The sequence below is a fragment of the Lepus europaeus genome, chromosome 9 (genome assembly GCF_033115175.1).
Source record: "Lepus europaeus isolate LE1 chromosome 9, mLepTim1.pri, whole genome shotgun sequence".
Taxonomy (NCBI): Eukaryota; Metazoa; Chordata; class Mammalia; order Lagomorpha; family Leporidae; genus Lepus; species Lepus europaeus.
In genome coordinates, this window is record NC_084835.1 from 874,486 (window position 1) to 894,945 (window position 20,460).

Genomic DNA, 20,460 nt, shown 5'->3' on the forward strand with positions numbered 1-20,460 from the left:
AGTGGTGTGTGCTGTGTCTGTAGGACTTTTGCCCCAGTGCTCCCCAAGGGGTAAACTCTGCAAAGTCCCCTTGGAATCCACGTGGAAGCAGCGCACCCCCTCAGGAATGCTGCTCTCAGGCTGAGGGAGCTCCAGAACCAGTTCCACCGCCTGCACCTGCGGCCGCCCTGTGCTGAGCATCTGCGCACAGACCCTGGGGTACCACACACGCATGTGCCGTAAACAGGTGAGCCCGGAAGGTGCCGTGGGGCCATCTTCAGTGATGCGGTGAGTGGTGCTCCTTCCATATCCTTGCCTCAAGCCCTGGATATGAAATAGAATAACGTCACTTCTGTCTGCCTGACAGCAACGGGGGACCTCCCTCTGGGACGCACTAGTCCAGGAGGGTCAGCAGCGGCAGCTGAGAAAGGGTGAGAGGGGCCGGGGCTCCACCCTGTGACTCTGGGAGTCCGTCTCCCTCCCACGCACGCCGAACACCTGCACAGACAGCTGCACCTTCTCCCTGGAGCCCTGTGCATCCACCTTCCCCCGTGGGGCATCAGCTTCCCGAAATCAGGAGCCCCAGGCGGCGGGGAGAACAGGCCTGCCTCTCTGCCCCTGCCTCCTCCTTGTGGAGGTTCCTAATGGAACGAGCGAACAAACCTAATTCTGTTCTGTGTCCCCACCGCCTTGGTGTCATGGTGCTCCACAGTCAGGCAGCACGAGCCCAGGCAGATGGGCCATCTGGCCCTGTCGCAGGAGCAGTGACAGCCTGCGTGATGCAGCCTCCCTCTGTGCAGCTCCCCGGTAATACCATTTTCAGCTCTTCACCACCACTCCTCAGAGCCTTGTTACGGAGAGCCTGTCCAGGCGTCAGGAGCCGTCCCACGGAGAGGCAGCCCGCCAGACCCAGGCGTGCCCGTCTGTCTCGCCCTCGGTCCTCGCTGCTGCCGCCCGACCCTGCCCTCTCTCTGCCACCTGCCTGCCTGGCCTGGGGCGCTCCCCCTTCAGACACTGTGTCAGCGGCACCTGCCTACAGGCTCACGGCAGAGGAAGCTCACCTGGAGACCGTCCTGCCTGGGGTGGCTGGGGACGGCGCCGCTTCCCTCTTCCCAACGTGTTGGTCATGCGCAGCTGCATCCCGAGCTCTGCCAGAGCAGCCTTGCACGGCACCCTCCAGACACCCAGCCTGCCCCCCCGGACACAGGGCGGGCGAGCTCTGCAGGGGAGGAGCCGAGAATTCAGTCCATCCCTGCAGACCTCAGACTCGGCCTCGCATCACAAGAACCCCAGGAGAGGCACAGGCTCTGACTCCGTAGCTGTGAGGCCGGGCGAGGAAGCTGCACCCCGTGAGTTCACCGCTTCTGCCGCCAGGAGCAGCAAGGCCGTCACGTGACCTCCACGCACTCCACCTGCCCCTGAGGGCTGCCGCTTCACCCCCACTGCGGCCCCCGCACTCTGCTTCCTGTTCCAGCGTCCCTCCGATGGAAGCTCGTTCTTCACCCTCCCCCAGCCACCTGCCCTCCGAAGGTAGGGGTGTAAGTGACCCTCGGATGTGTCCACTTACCTCAGTGCCGGCTTCTAATCTGTGAGTGACATTTACCTCTTCCGCATTTACATACGTATTCCACAGCAATAATTTTATAGACGGAAAAGGTCAATTATTCCTGTAATTTATACAAATGACCTTTTGTTCTTGGTTTAATGTTGGAGACAGGAAGTGACTCCTCAATGTGTCTGAAGTGGAGTGTGGGCTGCCTCGCAGCTACAGAGACGGGGGCTGCTGCCCGGCCGTGTGCGCGGACCAACAAACGCCAAGCACAGCGGCTGGGCCACGGCCGCTGGAGCGAGCCTCGCTGCCACCGTCTCTCCAGGGAGAACAGAGGCTTCGTTTTCTCTCGTGGAGCGAGAACAGTGCTGGCTGTGGCCACGGGATTCCAGTCTCATTCTTTGTTCTTGCTGGGGCAGGTTTTAAATTCAGGCACAGATGCATTTGTACCGCACTGGTCTGGGGCCCCTTCCCACTTCCTCCCTCCCTGGAGCCATCCATGTGCCCCCAGAACCCCAGGTCTCCACAGGACACGGTGTGGGGACCGCTGAAGTGACAGAACTGGTTCTTGAGTGACATGTGCTGGGCGGCCCATCCGTGTGGAAGCCAGTGGCAGACCCATGGTCCAGGCTGTATGATGGGTCTGGGCTTCTCAGTGAGCCTGACCCAGCGCTGCTCCTGGAGAGGCAGTGTGGTAGCCCGGGTGATACCGCCCACGGGGGTGACGGGGCGTGTTTCACTCACGGGTCCCCAGATCCCGAGAAGCCACAGCTGGCGGGAGGTGACGGAGCTGGCGCTGGAAGCACTGTCCAGAGTTCCTCCCATGACGAGAAGTGGGAGGGGTAGGCGTGTGTGTGGCGACTCCACACCTGGAGGGGAACGCCACACCGTGCAGGTGCAGAGGGAGATGTCCCCGCATCGAGAGAACACACGTGTCCGCAGGACCCTGCTCAGTAAGCAGTGGACATGGCTTTGTGCCGCCTCCATGGGGGAAGCCTGGAAACACCTGGCATGCATCCTCCATCCCTGGCCTGGAGTTGCAGGCAGAGAACAGTGATGCCCATGATGGTATCTGGTGGCACAGCACCTGTCGTGAGCAGACAGCGTGTGTAGATGTTACACATGCCATGCCATGTGGTTTGTAACATCTAAGACGCTGCATTCGTCTTTTCAGATGGATAAAACTAAACCTTCACGCTTAGGTAGCTGAGTGTCACACTCTCAGTCACAACGTTGTGGGAGCAGCAGGAAAGCAGCCGTTGGGAACAGCCCCATCTGCTCTCCCCCGCCGCCCTGCAGGCCGTCTGTGGAACTGCAGGCAGGCCTCCACACTGCACAGTATTTCTTCTTTTTCTTTCTTTCTTTTTTTTTTTTTTCCCCAGACTTAGTTTAGAAAGTCTTCTGCAAGTGCTGATGTATTAGGGTGCTTCAAAATGTTTGTGGGAAATGCAGTTAAAAATAGCTCTAGCCTGGTGCACAGTATTTTGAGATTCATCCGTATAGTGGGTCTTGCAAAAGTTAATGAAAAATGGTGCATTGTTAAAACAAGAAACTATGCATGGCTTTCAAACTGACACAAAAATAATATATTCTTATAAACATTTTCCCACAAACTTGTTAAAATACCCACATAGCAGTCAAGTTCTATTTGTTTAAATTTATTTATTTATTTGAAAGGCAGAGTAGAGGAGAGGGAGAGGGAGATGGAGAGGGAGAGGGAGAGAAAGCACAATGATTGGAGCTGGGCTAAAAACAGGAGCCAGGAGCTCATTCTGGGTCTCCCACGGAGGGCCGTGTGCCCAGGGACTCAGGCCATCCTCTGCTGCTTTCCCAGGCCATCAGTAGGGAGCTAGCTGGGTCGAGAGTGGAGCAGCTAGGGCTCGAACCGCTACCTGTATGGGATGCCAGCACTACAGACCATGGCTTAGCCCGCTGCGCCACAGCGCCGGCCACTCAAGCTCTATGCTTGTACCAATAAGAGGGACATACTGGGTCTCTGTGGTGTCAGACACTGATACTGGTGAGAGTCTGACTGATTCACATCAATGAAATAAGTAAACAAGTCCTTTCAGTGAGTTAGCCTCCTGCACCCTCAGACATCATGGATGTCTGATGTCAGACTGTGCAGATTCAACAAAGAGCTGACCTGGTTGTGTGACTGTGACAGGGACGCCGGGTCCACGCGCGTCCCCTAGTCTCAGCTGCTCCCCACGTCTGTGTCTCAGGCTCCGAGTGGCATCTGGCCCTGGAGCTCCCAGCAGCCTCCGCCGCCGACTCAGGACAGCAGGGCGGGGCTGACCCTGCACTTGCTGATGGCGTGGAGCTCCGGGAGCGCTCCAGCCCAGCTCACCGAGGGAGCCCGCCATGTCCCCAGCCGTGTCTGACACGCCTCTGTCCTGAAGCCTGCACCTGCCACACTTTGCATCCCTAACATTTCACGGGCTCTGGGCTTGCTGGTGAGGAAGATGAGGCCAGACGGCGCGACTCCCAGCACCGCGCCCTCCTCATGCCCCGCTGCTCTGTGGTTTCACCTGCTCTGTGCCTTGCCAGTACGTTCTCCTATGGTTATTTCAGGGGCGTACGTTTTCTCTCTCACATTTCTCTGCTTGCCCTTCGTCAGCTGTATCGGTTCAGCACTGGGGTCCGTGCCCGTTCCCCTCTGTGACTGTCGGGCATCTCAGGGTCCCATAGCCAACAAGGATGCTTTTCCTGACCTGTCCCTGCCCCACCTCGGGCCTGCGAGGCTGCACGTGTCCCTCCCCGGCTGGACATCAGGCACCACGCCCAGCTCCCATGTGATTTAGGGGCGGTGTGTGTCCGCCCTCGGCCCCGGGGTCGTGTCCTGCCCCCGAGGCTGGAATACTCACGTGGGTTAAACAGGCAGGCTCACGCTGATGAGCTGTGAAGCTGGGGACTTGGTGCCTGGCTTCCGCATTGGCACTCGGCACAGCTGAGCCCAAGCCTTGCCTTTGAATCTTCTCACTGCTCACAGCAGCTAAGTCACATTTGGCACAAAATCCAACCGCAGAAACCAGGAATCCTGAGACATGAGACGCAGGCGGCAGTAAGAGTTTTAGCCCATCTCTGGCCTCCACACAGCACGTCCAAACAACCCTGCACTGATGAGGCCTGCTCACTCACACACGGGAAGACCTAAGCCATCTCCAGATTCCCCGGGCATGGGGCGTGCACCCTTAGCTCTGCAGTCTGCTTACCGTACATCTTCCTCTCGGCTGTGGAGGGCGGGGTGTGTGTCGGGGTGGAGTCAGGCACCCCGGCCTGTCTGGTTCTGTCACAGGCACCTGAGAAAACCCTGTGTTCTGACAACACGGGGAAGCTGAGCTTATGTGCCACCTGTTTGCACCACCACGTCTCGTGGGTGTGCACTGCCGTCGCCCCAGCAGGTTGATTCTCTCTGTGGCCAGTGCGGCTAAGTGCACCACCCCAGAGCAGCACTGCCACCTTCCCGGGGCTGGGCAGAGGCCAGGCGTGTGCTGGGGCAGCACTGCCCACTGTCTGTGGTCACTTTCATATTTAGGACCCCTGCACACATACAGAATGCACTTGATTGTGACCACCAGAGTGTGTGCTGTGGCTGGAGCTGGACCTTCAGTGTCACTGTCAGAACTGTCTGAGAGTGACAGGGACTCAGCTGCTGTGTTCAGGGCTCTCCTGCTGCCTCATTCATTCCTCTGCTTCAGCTCCTACATCAGTGTCCAGAGAGCGTTGGCAGTCAGAGGACGCCAGCAGGCGCATGCTGTGTATTCCTGTGTCCAGCCCCTGTCTTCAGCGTGTCCTATGCTGGACCTGGTGATAACACGAGTCAAGACGTGATTGGGTCTACAAAGAAAAGGCTGAATAGTTGAGAGAATACAATCAGAAAACATCTGTGTGTTAAGAGAATGCAAATACCACCTAATACCAGCTACCACCTGGGGCGCTCATCCACCTCCCGGCTTCACACTGTATGTATGATGGTACGATATGTGACATGTGACCTATACATGATGTTTGTGATACTATTTGTGGCAATATGGTATATAATAGGTGGCATTCAGATGACATGTAGAGTGTGTGATATGTGACCTAAGTACACATACATATAAGTGCAGTCTTGTGTTGGTGATAGTATGATTTTTTACTATGTGGCATATGGGTGCCATGTAATATGTATGACATGTGACATATGCACATATATATGAATGCAGTCATGTTGTATGGTGTTTACAGTGTGGTGAATAGATGGCATGTAACATGTGGTATGTGACAGACATGCACATGTATGATACAGTCTCATATTGGGTTGGTGTAGTATGAGGTTTCCTATGCAGCATATAGATGACATGGGTGTGGTATGTGACATATGTGCATGTACATGAATGTAGTCTCATTGTGTGAATCATAGTATATTTACTTTGTGGCATATGGATGACATGTAACGAGTATGATATGTGACACATATGCACATGTGTATGAATGTTGTCTCATATTGTGTTGGTGTATTTACTATGTGTCATATAGATGTGGATATGAGTGATATGTGGCAGACATGAACACAGTCTTGTGTTGGTGGTAGTATGATATTTACTATGTGGCATATAGATGGCATGGAGTGTGTGATATATGACATATATGCAGAGTAGGTGTAATACAATATTTACTATGTGGTGTATAGATGATAGGTAACATGTGATATGTGATATATATGCACATATATGAATGCAGTGTCGTGTTGGTAATAGGACATTTATTATGTGGCATGTAGATAGCATGGAGTGTGTGTGGTATGTGACATACATATACACACAATATATGAATGCAGTCTCATGTTGGTGGTAGTATGATATTTACTATGTAGCATATAGATGACATGGAGTATGTGTGATATGTGACATACTACAGTCTCATGTTGGTGATAGTATATTTTCTGTGTGGTGTTAGATGACATGTAATGTGTGATATGACACACACATATATGAATGCAGTCTCGTGTTGATGGAAGTATATTTACTGTGTGGTGTTAGATGACATGTAACATGTGATGTGTGACATACATATACACACATATATGAGGGCAGCCTCGTGTTGGTGGTATATTTACTGTGTGGTGTATAGATGACATGTAACATGTGATGTGTGACATACATATACACACATATATGCGGGCGGCCTTGTGTTGGTGGTATATTTTCTGAGTGGTGTATAGATGACATGTAACGTGTGATGTGTGACATACATATACGCACATATATGCGGGCAGCCTCGTGTTGGTGGTATATTTTCTGAGTGGTGTATAGATGACATGTAACATGTGATGTGTGACATACATATACACACGTATATGCGGGCAGCCTCGTGTTGGTGGTATATTTTGTGAGTGGTGTATGGATGACATGTAACGTGTGATGTGTGACATACATATACGCACATATATGAGGGCAGCCTCGTGTTGGTAGTATATTTTCTGAGTGGTGTATGGATGACATGTAACGTGTGATGTGTGACATACATATACACACGTATATGAGGGCAACCTCGTGTTGGTGGTATATTTTCTGAGTGGTGTTAGATGACATGTAACATGTGATGTGCGACATACATATACACACATATATGCGGGCAGCCTCGTGTTGGTGGTATATTTTCTGAGTGGTGTATGGATGACATGTAACGTGTGATGTGTGACATACATACATATATGCGGGCAGCCTCGTGTTGGTGGTATATTTTCTGAGTGGTGTATGGATGACATGTAACATGTGATGTGTGACATGTACACACACATTTGAATGCAGGCGTCCTTGTAGCTGCAGAGGGCTGATTCTGCAGGATGCCCCAAAGCACAGAGAGCAGAATCCATAGGTGCCCAGCTGTGTGTGCAAAATGGCCCCCTGTTCGCACGAGGCCCAGCAGTGCAGCCACGTGTGTTAAGTCATCTCTTGGGTACTTACAAAGCCTGATGCAACATCAGTGCTGCGTGCGTAGTGGTACTGTGTTGTTTGGGAACGACAACAAGAAGACGCTCGGTACAGATGGAGTGTCTCTCCTGATGTTTTCGCATGACAGTCGTTCAGAGAAGCGCAGCAGGACAAGTGCCCCTGTGTTTGTTTCTTCGCGAACAAGCTGAGCATGGGACCAGTGCCCTCCCCCCGCCCCCGTCAGGTTCACACACCAGTCAGCCAGGTGCTCCCTAACGTGGGTGGCCACGGCGTGGGGCCGGACGTGGCCCCGGCATAGTGTGAGGTCAGCACTCAGGTGGCCTCCCCTTTCCCTGACCACCTGCCTCGAAAACAAACAGGAAACCACGTGGCTTTCTAGCGCAGCCAGCGAACAGACTCAGTGAAAACAGGAAGCGTGGGAAGGCCCCCTGCTCGGGCTGTGATGGCGTCCTGAATCCTGCGTGGGCTCACAGCACCTGCTGCGTCAGGGGGAGGGAGGGCTGCAGTGGCGGGAAAGCTGGGCTCCTGAGCGTGTTCGCGGGCAGGCAGCAAGAGTGGCGCAGGTGAGACATGTGGAGCCACAGGGCCGCCCGCCCGGTCTGTGTTGGGGGACGGAGGGGACTGCCAGGCGCTCTGGGCAGCTGGTCCTGAATGTCCTACTCCTGGGGGATGGCGTGGAGAGTCCCCGGGCTCAGCAGGAGGCAGGGGCAGGTGGGCGGACCCCGAGCGGCGGTGTCCTGCTCAGGTCGCACGACCCTTTTGCTGTAAAGACTGCGCCCTCCCAGAAGTCAGACAGGATGCAGGCAGTGGATACCCGCGCTCTGCGTGGCTACGCGAGTGTTCCTGACATTGGGTCTGTTCCTCACGCTCCTGCCTGACGAGAGCTGCCTGGGGTCTCGCGAGGCTGAAGCCACGCTTCGTGGGCTTCCCTCCCGTGGTCTGCGTCCCTCTTCCCGGCTTTCTCCTGTTTACTACGCTGATGACCTTATAAGGAGGGAAGAATTGTTTGGTCATTGATTTGTCGAGTAAATCGTTAAGTTTGGCCTGGCCAGAGGCATCAGATAAGCTCGAACCTCCTTTAATGCTGTTGTGAATGATTGAGTTAAAGAGTGTGGCAAGGACAGCCTGTACGCTTGGGGAACTGAGCGAGCCAGTGCATTTCCTTGTTTGTAGATCAACATGTTACCCATGCGCGTTTTGTAGCTTCTGAAAGTAAGGACTTTTTGAAAGAAAGCTTATAAATGATAGTGGGACTAGCACAGATATTGCACCTTAAATATGATAATCAGGTGCAAAAGTCATTAAAACACAGTATCAATATTTGATCTACAATGGATTCCAGTGGGACATTTACCTAAAACCTGAATTGTGAAGAGTAAAAATTTATACACACTTTTCTGCTTCTTATCTAACTCATTTTAATCCAATCTATTTTACATTTTCAAGATACCAGTGAAATTAGAGATTCAATTAAAATTTCATGGTCCACAGTATTATCTTTAGACAGAACTGGAAGCAATACTCCAGTTAATAATCTAACTATAAAAATAGCAGTACTGTTCTAGTTCTCTGGTTTCAGCAGTAAGAAGTGAGAATCACTCGGTGTCCTAATTTTTCTTATTTTAAGGAATTTAGCTGTTGCTCACTTCTTTGCCCTCAAACTTTGTCATGGAGGGTGGCTGATGGCACACATGTCACAGCCTTTCACTTGCATTGCACACTTTAGCATCGACGTAGAGAGATTACTCTTCTGTAAGTGAAAGGCCTACCTAATCTTTCCATGGAATTAGCTGTGTATGAATACTGTGAGTGTTGGTCTCCATTATATTTGTCTCATTCGTGATGAGTAAGCTCACATGCAGCCCAGGAAAGCAAGAGTGTAAAGGCACCAGGCTGGAAGCACCTGTTCTAGGTAGGGCTTGGCCAAGTCAGCATGGTGTCATACCCTGGAGCTGCGCAGCTGGGCATGGTGTGATACCCTGGAGTAGGGCAAGTGGGCACGGTGTGATACCCTGGAGCTGGGCAAGTGGGCACGGTGTGATACCCTGGAGTAGGCAAGTGGGCACGGTGTGAAACCCTGGAGTGGGGCAAGTGGGCACGGTGTGATACCCTGGAGTAGGCAAGTGGGCATGGTGTGATACCCTGGAGTAGGGCAAGTGGGCACGGTGTGATACCCTTGCATTGGGCAAGTCGGCACGGTGTGATACCCTGGAGTAGGGCAAGTGGGCACGGTGTGATACCCTGGAGCTGGGCAAGTGGGCACGGTGTGATACCCTGGAGTAGGCAAGTGGGCACGGTGTGAAACCCTGGAGTGGGGCAAGTGGGCACGGTGTGATACCCTGGAGTAGGCAAGTGGGCATGGTGTGATACCCTGGAGTAGGGCAAGTGGGCACGGTGTGATACCCTTGCATTGGGCAAGTCGGCATGGTGTGATACCCTGGAGTAGGGCAAGTGGGCACGGTGTGATACCCTGGAGTAGGGCAAGTGGGCACGGTGTGATACCCTTGCATTGGGCAAGTCAGCACGGTGTGATACCCTGGAGTAGGGCAAGTGGGCACGGTGTGATACCCTAGAGTAGGGCAAGTGGGCACGGTGTGATACCCTGGAGTAGGGCAAGTGGGCACGGTGTGATACCCTGGAGTAGGGCAAGTGGGCACGGTGGGATTCCCTGCCTTCACTGCGTCAGGTGCGAGGAAAAGCCGTGACTCGGGCATCTAAGGGTACCCACGACGTCTGTGTCCCTCGTGCTACCCCTTCCCTGAAGGTGAGACGGCTGCCATGCTGCCTGCTCCATGGCACCGTGGAGCCTGCCTCCAGCTTGTCTGTGCCCCCGCACGCGGTGTGCTGCTGGCTCCCATTTCTCCCTGCCCGTTTCCCAAAGCCACCGGACACAAAGCCTTGCCCAGGTTCACCGGCATTCTGAATGCCTTGTTTTTATAGCCACAGCGCCATGGGGGGAGCTGTGTGGTCTGTTAAGCTGCTAACTTATGTTCCCTCAGGTGAGCAGGCACCAACATGTGCGCGTGTAACCATCCTTCCATTTAGCTGTCAGGGAAGACCTTCAGTGCCCGTGTCTCAGGTGTAGCTGCGTCGTCTCCAGAATTCGAGGCTTTGGTCCCTGGGGACGGTTTTCTACTCAAGCCCATGAATGGCTGGGACGTTCTCACTGAGCGGCTGAGGGTACAGGCTGAGAAGAAGGCCACTGCCCTGAGAAAGGACCAGGGTGAAGGAGGGGTCGAGTGTCTGTCAGTGACACCAAAACCAGCACAGTCCAGGGACGATGACCACAGCTGGGCTACAGCCACGGGACCTGTCGCTCAGTACATCCAGGTTTCAGGCAGGAGCTACAACCGGAAGAGGATGAGAAACAGGAGCTGAGTCAAGGGGAACAAAGGTTAACTGTTAACAACAGACAGAAAGAACCGCATGAGTGGCCATATTAATTCATTTCACGTGGGTCAGAAAGATACAGTCGCCAAGGACACTGGCAGCAAGTGTATGAGTCCCGGGAGGGGTTGAACAGGAAAACCCAGTGCTGAGGACGTCTCCCTGGTACCCGGCTCCTGGCCGAGGCCTGGCCTACACCCTCTGCCCCTTTGCGCAAACTGTGCTGGGCCTGGGTGTTCCCCTGTGCTGCTGCTCCTCGTGGAACTGGAAACGCGCATGTCCACAGCAGGGCGAGGCACCCGTGCGTGGAGCTGACCAGTGCGTAGCGCCAAAGCACAGTGAGGAATCCACGTGGACGTTGTGGCCACTGGCTGCTGCACGGGGCCCAGGTCCAGTGTGAGCGTCTAAAGCGCTGCTGCCACTCAGTCCTCCTGACTCTACGCCGCAGAGATGTGTGTCCGCACGCCACGGGGTGTAAACTCGGGGCCTGGACGCTAAGTAGCTTGGCCCTAGTGTTACACAGTGATATTTAATAGTAGCGCTCCTATTCAGCTGCGAGCGGTTGGACGTCAGAGCAGGCTCCCTCCCTGCTGTGCTGCTAGCACTGAGGTTGCGTGGGGCACGACTGGAGGGAGTCTCCGTACTGGCGTCACCTTTAGCAGTGTCGCGCGAGTCACCTCTGTAGCTCAGACTCCCCCATGATGGGCACGCCAAGTCCGCCCTTAGGCCTCACAGACCGAAGACTCCTGAGAAAATGCACATAAAAAATGTTGTGGAAGGTTAGATTTAAAAGATGAGTATGGATGGGAAAAAATCCAGAAATCTACATTTAGGTTTTTGTACTGCATGGATTTTCCATGAACTTTGAGGCCCCTTCTGTGCTTGGAAATATTTTGCATTGAAATAAACAGCCTCTAATTCCACTGTCCAAGACCTTTGTGAAGAGCTCTCCTGTACACACACAGCTGCTGCAGCAGACTGCAGGCAAGTGAGGGACTCCCTGGAGGTCAGATTAGGAATGTCCAACATTAAGTGTCGTTCGTTGCAATAAAATCCTAGCTGATAAACAGGTAGCTGTCAGATGAGAGAGATGATGGATGACAGGTGCGTGATAGACACGTGACGTGTTTGCTGCTCTGCTAATGGCACACTCAGGAAACTATGCTTTGGAAGCCTGAAGTTAGAAAACACTTGCAAAGTTGAGTGCTTCCTGGCCCGAGGAGAAGGATGGGTGAGAAGTCAGCCCCGCACCGCCCACTGCTAATGGGGTCACTGGTTGCTCTGTGCGTGCTCTCAGGGTTTCGCGGGCTGACAGCCGTTCCATTCTGCGGAGGGTCTGAGCGGAGTTCACTCCAGGTGATTACTCGGTGCCGCCTCCCGATCATGGGAAAGCCCCCCTGGGTATGTCACACTTGATTTTCCATACCCTTGTAGCAACACATATTGCACCAAACACTGTAGGCATTGAGTACATATTTCCTGAATAAATTAAGATGGAAACAATATTTCAACATTGCTACATTTCCAATCACATATCCAAACTACTACAAAATTTTTGGAACCCACTGCACAGTTCCAAGGTGCCCACTCATGTATTTGCACCCGCACATTATGATGTGTGTTCTGTCTTTGTAGTATAACCTCAGCATTAATCCTTAAAACACATGTAAGCAATCACTTCATTGCCTTCTACTTTCTTCCCAACAACCTCATTGGCTTTGGTAACAATCCATGCAGATCTCCACTCGTCAGCGGTGTTTCCCAGTCACAGGTAGCCAGGCGCCCCTGTGCCCATGGCAGGCCTCTGTCTGTCAATGCCAGCAAAGCTCACGTGTAGTGAAGATGGAATATTCCAATACAGCTTATCGATACGTTGTAGTAAACTTTTGAACATACCAGAAGAAGTGTGGGGAGATCAGTCTTGATCTTTCTCTACGAATGTCATCAGAAGCATCAATTACAGCATTCTGTTGATTCTTTGTGTGTGCCCTGCCTATCTGGAGAGACCAGCTGCTGGGCAGTTTGATCTTAGAGGGTGTTTCTTCCTCTTCTGTAAATCGTAGCTGTGCACCGCATGTCGACACGTGCAGGAAGCAACAGGAAATTTTCACTTTTCTTTTGTATTTTTGCTTAATTATTTTGTATTAAGCTAGGAAAATGATTGGATGGTTTTGTTCCATTTACATTTTAGTAATATTAAGTTTTATTACTGTCTTTTTACATCTATTAACTAAAGGAAAAGTAAGTGATAAATTGCAATATTCATACAACTTAGCATGCCATAAAATTCGTTATGGTTTGATCTCTGGATTTCTATGTGCTAGGTCAGCAGAGACTTTTTTAACCATTCATTCTAACATGTTATAAATGAAATTGGTTACTAGTTTGTTTTTCATAAAACATTTAAAACCTTTTTTTATTGTTTAAAAAATTGTGCAGATTGATTTTATGGAAATAGGATGAACCTCAGGAATGAAGTGAGCTCTTATGGGTCGCACTGAGGAGCCCAGCACTGCTCCACTCCATGGTGGGCTGCCTCTGCTGAAGGGGCCGGCATGACTGGGAGGGCCCGAGACCAGGCCACCCTTCCAGGCGCAGATGCCCAGGGATGGCCCAGCACAGATGCTGGCATCACAGTCCTCATGCAGAACCAGGGTTGTGCGAGTCGGGCAGCTGGCTCTGCACAGAGCCTCAGCTAGAGCAGGTTTTCACTTGTCTGAATCCTGAAACAGTAGCAGGCACTTGAGATGCACTGACTCACTGAACTCAAGAGATAACCACTTGCTTTTGTACGATTTATTTATTCTGAGACAGAAAAGTCTCCCGTCTGCTGACTCCCTCCCCAGTGTCCTAGTCAAGGATTCAGAGGTGATAAGGAGGAACACGGGTGTGACTGTGGGATTGCAGGCACCCAGGAGTGTGGTGGTGCCTTAACCTGAGAACACGCCGTGGCTTTACCCACGCGAAGCGCCTTCTCCGGGTCACTGCCTGTTTTCTTTGTAGGGTGTTTCTCTTGGAGGACGGCGGCCTCAAGATACACAACGTCACCAGGTCGGACGCTGGGCCGTACACGTGCCTAGCCACAAACCAGTTCGGCACAGCCAGGGACACCAGCCAGCTGATTGTGAAAGGTATTTCGTTGTCTTGATCTGTTCTTGATGCATGCGTGTCAGAGACACATGTGTGCTGTGCCCTCTGTGACCCTGTGAAGTGCATCATGCTGTGCATGGAAAGGCCTGGGTTTGCTAAGACCTCTCCTAGGATGCACCTGGGCTGGTGGGTACCACGGTCGATGTGAACGTTGGCAGTTGAAGTGCCATCAGTGTTACAAAACCAGTACCAAAACCACTTGGATGTGGACCGGGCTCGTTGAACAGAATCACTGGGTAATGGTTTTCTCGGTCCTCACTCAGAAGCCATCCCGTGACCGGAAATGCTTGCGTGTGCGTTGGTAAGGTGCCGGGTGCGTCATCAGTTCACTCAGTTATGGAGGCCTAGGCGCTGGAGTCGGGGCGCGGGGGTCTCATGCTGCCACGTTAGAAAGCAGGTCTTGTCAGGGAGAAAAGCTGAACTCAGGCAGGCAGACAGGCCGCACGGTTCCGCGGTGAAGCTGCCCGCCCTGGGTCATCCAGAGGCCCCACTGAGGGGCGTGACTGGGGTTAGAGAGGCTGCTCCCCACGTTCACTTAGGCTCAGCTCACAGAGCTCCTCCTGCTTGCCACCTGCAGCCACGCGTGCCTGACACACCTTGCCCCGGCCTGGTGCACCGGACGCTGCACTGCCTCCGATTGCGTTGTCCTCGGTTTCTACCACAGAGGTGGGCTTCGTGTTCAAGATATGTGCCGTGGCTAAATTTTCTTTTAAAGATTTATTTATTTATTTGAGTTAGGGTTCCAGAGAGAGAGGAGAGGCAGAGCAATGTCTTCCATTGGTTGGTTCAGTTCCTGGTGGCCGCAGCAGCGGAGCTACACTGATCCAAAGCCAGGAGCCAGGAGCTTCTTCCAGGTCTCCCATGTGGGTGCAGGGCCCAAGCATTTGGGCCATCTTCTACTGCCTTCCCAGGCCACAGCAGAGAGCTGGATGGGAAGTGGAGCAGCGGGGACCTGAACCGGTGCCCACATGGGATGCTGGCACTGCAGGCTGTGGCTTTACCCGCTACGCCACAGCCCCACTGTGGCTAAATGTAACAACAGGGTATCTCTCCCGAGTTTTCTGGAAGGCCTCCCGTACTGAAAGGTGTGCGTCCTTGGTACCTTAATGGTACCGTGTGCAGTGAGCGGAATGAATGGTACCGTGTGCAGTGAGCAGACTGAATGGTACTGTGTGCAGTGAGCGGATGCAGAGGACCATGTCACCCCAGGTGATGACGATGCAGGCAGTGTGCGTGCGTTTTATTACGCAGCAGGTGAGGACTGGCAGAAGACAGAAAGCACTGCAATTACAGGCACCAGGTCGGGAGAATCCCCGGGGTCGCCAGCGTGCCATGTAGAGCGTGCGCTCCAGGAGCACAGGAGGCGGCAAAGCCCAGTGACCACACCCGTTTCCCAGAGGCCGGGCAGAGCAGTGACTGCGCAGCCTCGGGGCGCAGGGCCCCCTTCCCAGTCTTGGCAAAGATTCTGCCAACATGAGGTTTGCTGCCCACCAGTAATTGTGAAGAAAAATAAGTGAATAAAAGGCAGAGACTCATGTACACGTGAACCGAGAACCTGGAAGCGGCTGGGCTGGGCCATGCTGGGCCGTGCTGGTTCTGGACGCACGCCATGTATTCCCGGCGTAGAGCATCCCGTGAGGTCCTCTCGCCGTGGAGACCAGCTGGTCTGGGGGGTTCTGCGCTCCCCTGTGTCCTCAGTCGCAAATGAGATGGCTCAGGGAAAACACCAACCGACTTGCTGTTCTGATACGAGTGTTCTCTGTGGGGCTGTTGAAAGAACCGGCCCACCCTGCTGCTCACGGGCCGGCCCTTGCAGACCACTGAACCCTCTCACGACCACCTCCTTAGTGTTCACCTCCCGCCCCACCAGGCACAGGGCACCCAGGGGGCAGGGGACAGGTGATAAGTGGCAAGTCTAGAATGTCCCTGGGGACCATGTGCCCAGGTCCTGCTGATGGACAGCACCCAGAGCTCACGGACGTGGCCTCCATCCTGTTTCTCAGGGTAGAAGCCTCTTAGTGCATCTGGCAAAAGAGCAGCGCAGACCTGTCGCTTTGCCTTCCCACACGGTTGTGCTCTGGTGTGGGAGGGGCGGGCAGCTGCACAAAGACCCTACGGCTTCATGGGGCTGCAGAGCTGCCATCTGCAGCACCGTGCAGCGGCGCCACTCAGGGACACAGCTGACGTCAGTGTGCACAGTTTCCACGTGCTGGGTCACTCGTTTCTAATTCAGGGAGGAAATTTGGCTGTTTTTTAACCTTCACGAAGTCTCCACTCCCCATCTCAGGGAATGTGGAGCCCTTGTCGTCTTTGCCATTGACAAGAACTCACACCACGCAGCATAATGCTGCACACATCACACATCGCAACCATCACATATGATAAGCATTACGCATATCACCACACAACGCAAACATGGACACGTACCACAAGCATCACGTATGGTAAACATTACACACAGCATCACACAATGCAAACATGGACACACCACACAATGCAAACATGGACACATCACACAATGCAAACGTGGACACACATCACACAATGCAAACATGGACACACATAACAACGCAAACATGGACACATGTCATAATCATCACGTATGGTAAACATTACAGCATCACACACTGCAAACATGGACACACATAACACAACGCAAACATGGACACATGTCACAATCATCACGTATGCTAAACATTACACACAGCATCACACACTGCAAACATGGACACATCACACACTGCAAACATGGACACATCACACAATGCAAACATGGACACATATCACACAATGCATATATGCACAGATATCATACAATACACAGATCACACAATATAAACATACAGCACACAGTGTAAACATACACACATCACAATGTAAACATGTACACATGTCACACAATGTAAACATGGACACCCAGCATCACACAATGTAAATGTACACACATCACACAGTGCAGACATGGACACACATCACAAACATCACGTATTATAAACATTACACACTTCATCACACAATGCAAAAATGGACATACAGCATCACACAGTGCAAACATGGACACACATCACACAATGCAAACACATACACACAGCATCACACAATGCAAACGTGCATGTATCTTACAATACACACATCACACGATATATACATCAGACAATATAAACGTACACACATTACAACATAAACATACACACATCATACATTGTAAACATGCAAACATCATATAAAATTACATATATTATCACACCACATAAACATACACACATCACACAAAGTAACCATGGACACACATCATTACACAAAGTAGGCATGTGCATATCACACAAAAGCAACCATGTACACGTATCACACATCGCAAACATGGACACATCACAGTGTGAACATGTGTACACAGGCCATCATGTGAACACCCAAATGAATGAAACATCTATCTGGGCACAGAACGTGGGCACAGCACGAGTGAGTGCACTGTGCTTTCTCAGCCTCCTGGCCGCCACGCAGACACAGCACACGCCTGGCTGTTGTCCGCACTTCCTCTTGGCCAGAGGCCACCTGCTTCTGCCCCACGCAGGAATGCTGCTGCTTAGTCCTGCGCAGGGACACTCATTTTCTTTCGTTAACTGAAAGGCAGAGAGAAAGAGACAGAGGGAGAAGACCACCTGCTGGTTCACTCCCCACATTGCTGTAACAGCCAGGACTGAGCCAGGCTGAAGTGGGACCCGGGAACCCCATTCCCTGTTTCCCAGGTGGGCAGGGACTCAGGATGCGAGCTGTTCCCTGATGCCTCTCAGGGTGTGCATCAGCAGAACAGGGTCAGCAGCAGGAAGGGACTCAGATCCAGGTTCTCGGCCTAGGACGCAGGCGTCCCAAGCAGTGTCTCAACCTCTGTCCCACGTCCGCCTCTTATCCAAGAATTCCTATTTGCAACCTGCAAATCTGAGCTTTCGTCTGGGGAGGAATGTTTCCACCACTTCCTCATCTCTTGCATGAGTAGCCTTCTGGTTCCGTGCTAGGATGGCCGTATGTGTGCATGCTCTCAGACTGTAACGTTCTGATTTTCATAACAAAGTCAAATGTAATTTGGAGTCTCAAACCAGAATCATCACATCATGACCTTAACAGCAATAGGGTGCTAAGGAGCAAATGAGAAATTTCAGTAAAGCTGATAAAGCAATCATCTCTCTTTGAATTTACTTATCAGCCTCGGTCATGCGAGAAATGTTGTTGTTAGATAACATGTAAAAAGATAATAGTTACAAGAGTCAGATATTTCGCAGCTTAGTTTTTGGCTGATATGGCTTATCTGTGTTAAGAGGATTCTGAAGCTCTCTGCACTGCGTGTCGGGAATGTCTGTTTCCCTAATGCAGCTGGGCGAGGCCGTCTTCCACGCAGACTCCCGAGAGCAATTAGCAGCAGGCTTGCCTGAGCCTCGGAAGACGCCCAGAGGCACCCACGGACGTGTGCTGCGCGAAGAGACGCAGCGTTCCAGGGTTTTCACGTCAGAGGACACGGATTGAAATCACGATGTCTGCATACAGCGAGAGAGAGATGAAAACCGCCTAAAAGGGGGAATTATTTGCTTTGGCACTCAGCACATTATTGAAAAGCAGAGTAGCAGCAGGCTGTAGAAGGGATCTCGTTTGCAGGCAGCATTTGTCTGTGCCTCCCCACCGGAGAAGTTCTGCATGTTCAATTACAGGGCTCATTGCCTCAGCATTATTTGCTACTGAAATGTCGGAACTTGGAAAAGCATATCTAATGTGCAAATTAAGTTTATTGCTGCTCGTTTTGTTGTTTATTCTTTGTGCTCGAAGACTTTATTATACCAGCACAGAGAGTGGCCTCTTCACGCTGTGCAGTGGCCCAGGGTCCTCACCAGGGTGGCCACCCTGCCAGGAGCAGCCCCAGAGATGAGCAGAATCCTGGGCTCTGTGCCGGTGGCCACTAAAGGACTTGAGCATGGGGGCAGCTGTGTCAGGAAGCCCAGCCTGAGTAACACAGAGGCGAGGACCTGCTAGAGCGCACCAGTCACCCTGCGGTGGGGGACAGCGCTGAGGACTGCCACCACCCCCACCCCAGTTCTCTGTGCCACAGCCCCGTGTTCTACAAAGAATTCACGAGGACGTTTAAACAGAAAGGGGGCCTTGACTTAACATGATGGGGAGAGTTATTTTCAAGTAGAGAACATGAATTAGGAATTCCTACACTGGGGCCGGGCAGCTCCTGCTCTTTCCACGCAGACAGTGATGCTCAGTGGACCCCGGAGACTTGAGTTCCAGGGCACGTTCAGGAACAAGCACACAGGTGCATCCGTGTAAGCACACCTGCTGGCATCAGCGTTATCTTGGCCTTTATACAGTGTAGCCCATATCCTCTCAAATCGGTGCTTCTCACCACTCTGATTACATTTCGAATGTGTACCATACAGCAGAGTTCTCCAGTGTGGAGGGGATGCGTGCCTTTTCTGTTGTAATCGTTATCGTAGGGGTTAAGAGTTGCATTTCATTGTTTAGCTTTAATGAACACAGGAGTATATGCCAAGAGAGGGGCCAGGGACATGGGGGTCCCAGTCACTTCTCAGCCAGGAGTCGCAAGGCCTGGCCCTGCTGATGAGCATGGAGCCCGAAGAGCTTGGGTCCATTCAGAGGGTGCCACCCCGCTTATGGTCTCCGAGGACCATGTGTCCAGGGGCATGGACTCGGGCTGTTTGTTAGCGAAGGGCTTGTGTCTCCAACCACGTGTCCCTGGGCGTGGACTCGGGCTGTTAGTGAAGGGCTCGTGTCTCTGACCATGCATCCACAGGTGTGGACTTGGGCTGTTTGTTAGCACAGGGCTCGTGTCTCCGACCATGCGTCCCTGGGCGTGGGCTCGGGCTGTTAGCAGACGCCTCGTGTCTCTGACCATGTGTCCTCGGGCGTGGACTTGGGCTGTGTGTTAGTGAAGGGCTCGTGTCTTGTGTGTCCCTGGGCGTGGACTCGGGCTGTTAGTGAAGGGCTCATGTCTCCGAGGACCGTGTGTCTCTGGGCGTGGACTCAGGCTGTTAGTGAAGGGCTCCTGTCTTCGAGGACCATGTGTCCAGGGGCATGGACTCGGGCGTGTGTTAGCAAAGGGCTCGTGTCTCCGACCGTGTGTCCCTGGGCGTGGACTCGGGCTGTTTCTTAGCGAAGGGCTCATGTCTCCTTGTGTGGTCCCTATGATTGTTGCTGTCACCGAGGACCTTGTGTCTGCCCCAGTCAGCGTTTTGGACTGCATACGCGTGCCAGGCACTTAGCCAGTGTCTGATGGAGGCCTCAGGGTGGTGCTTTGAGGTGGAAGCTGACTGCAGGGGAGGGGAGCAGAGGTTCTCACAGCCCCACCCAGCCCCTGTGTCTGTAAGGAGCAGTGTTTTTTCTTCCCAGTCTGTTGGATCCTACAGCCAGGCCCAAGGACAGTGTCCTCAGGGCAGCAGCTTGAAA

At 52.6% G+C, this 20,460-nt stretch overlaps 1 protein-coding gene across 1 annotated transcript in view; it reads left to right on the top strand.

Moving 5' to 3' along the window:
• CNTN6 (contactin 6) overlaps positions 1-20,460 on the top strand; it is a 121,962-nt gene that overhangs the window by 80,605 nt on the left and 20,897 nt on the right. The window contains exon 11 of the mRNA XM_062200334.1: positions 13,858-13,985. Coding sequence (XP_062056318.1) covers positions 13,858-13,985 — 128 coding nt within the window. The remainder of the gene's footprint in view (positions 1-13,857; positions 13,986-20,460) is intronic.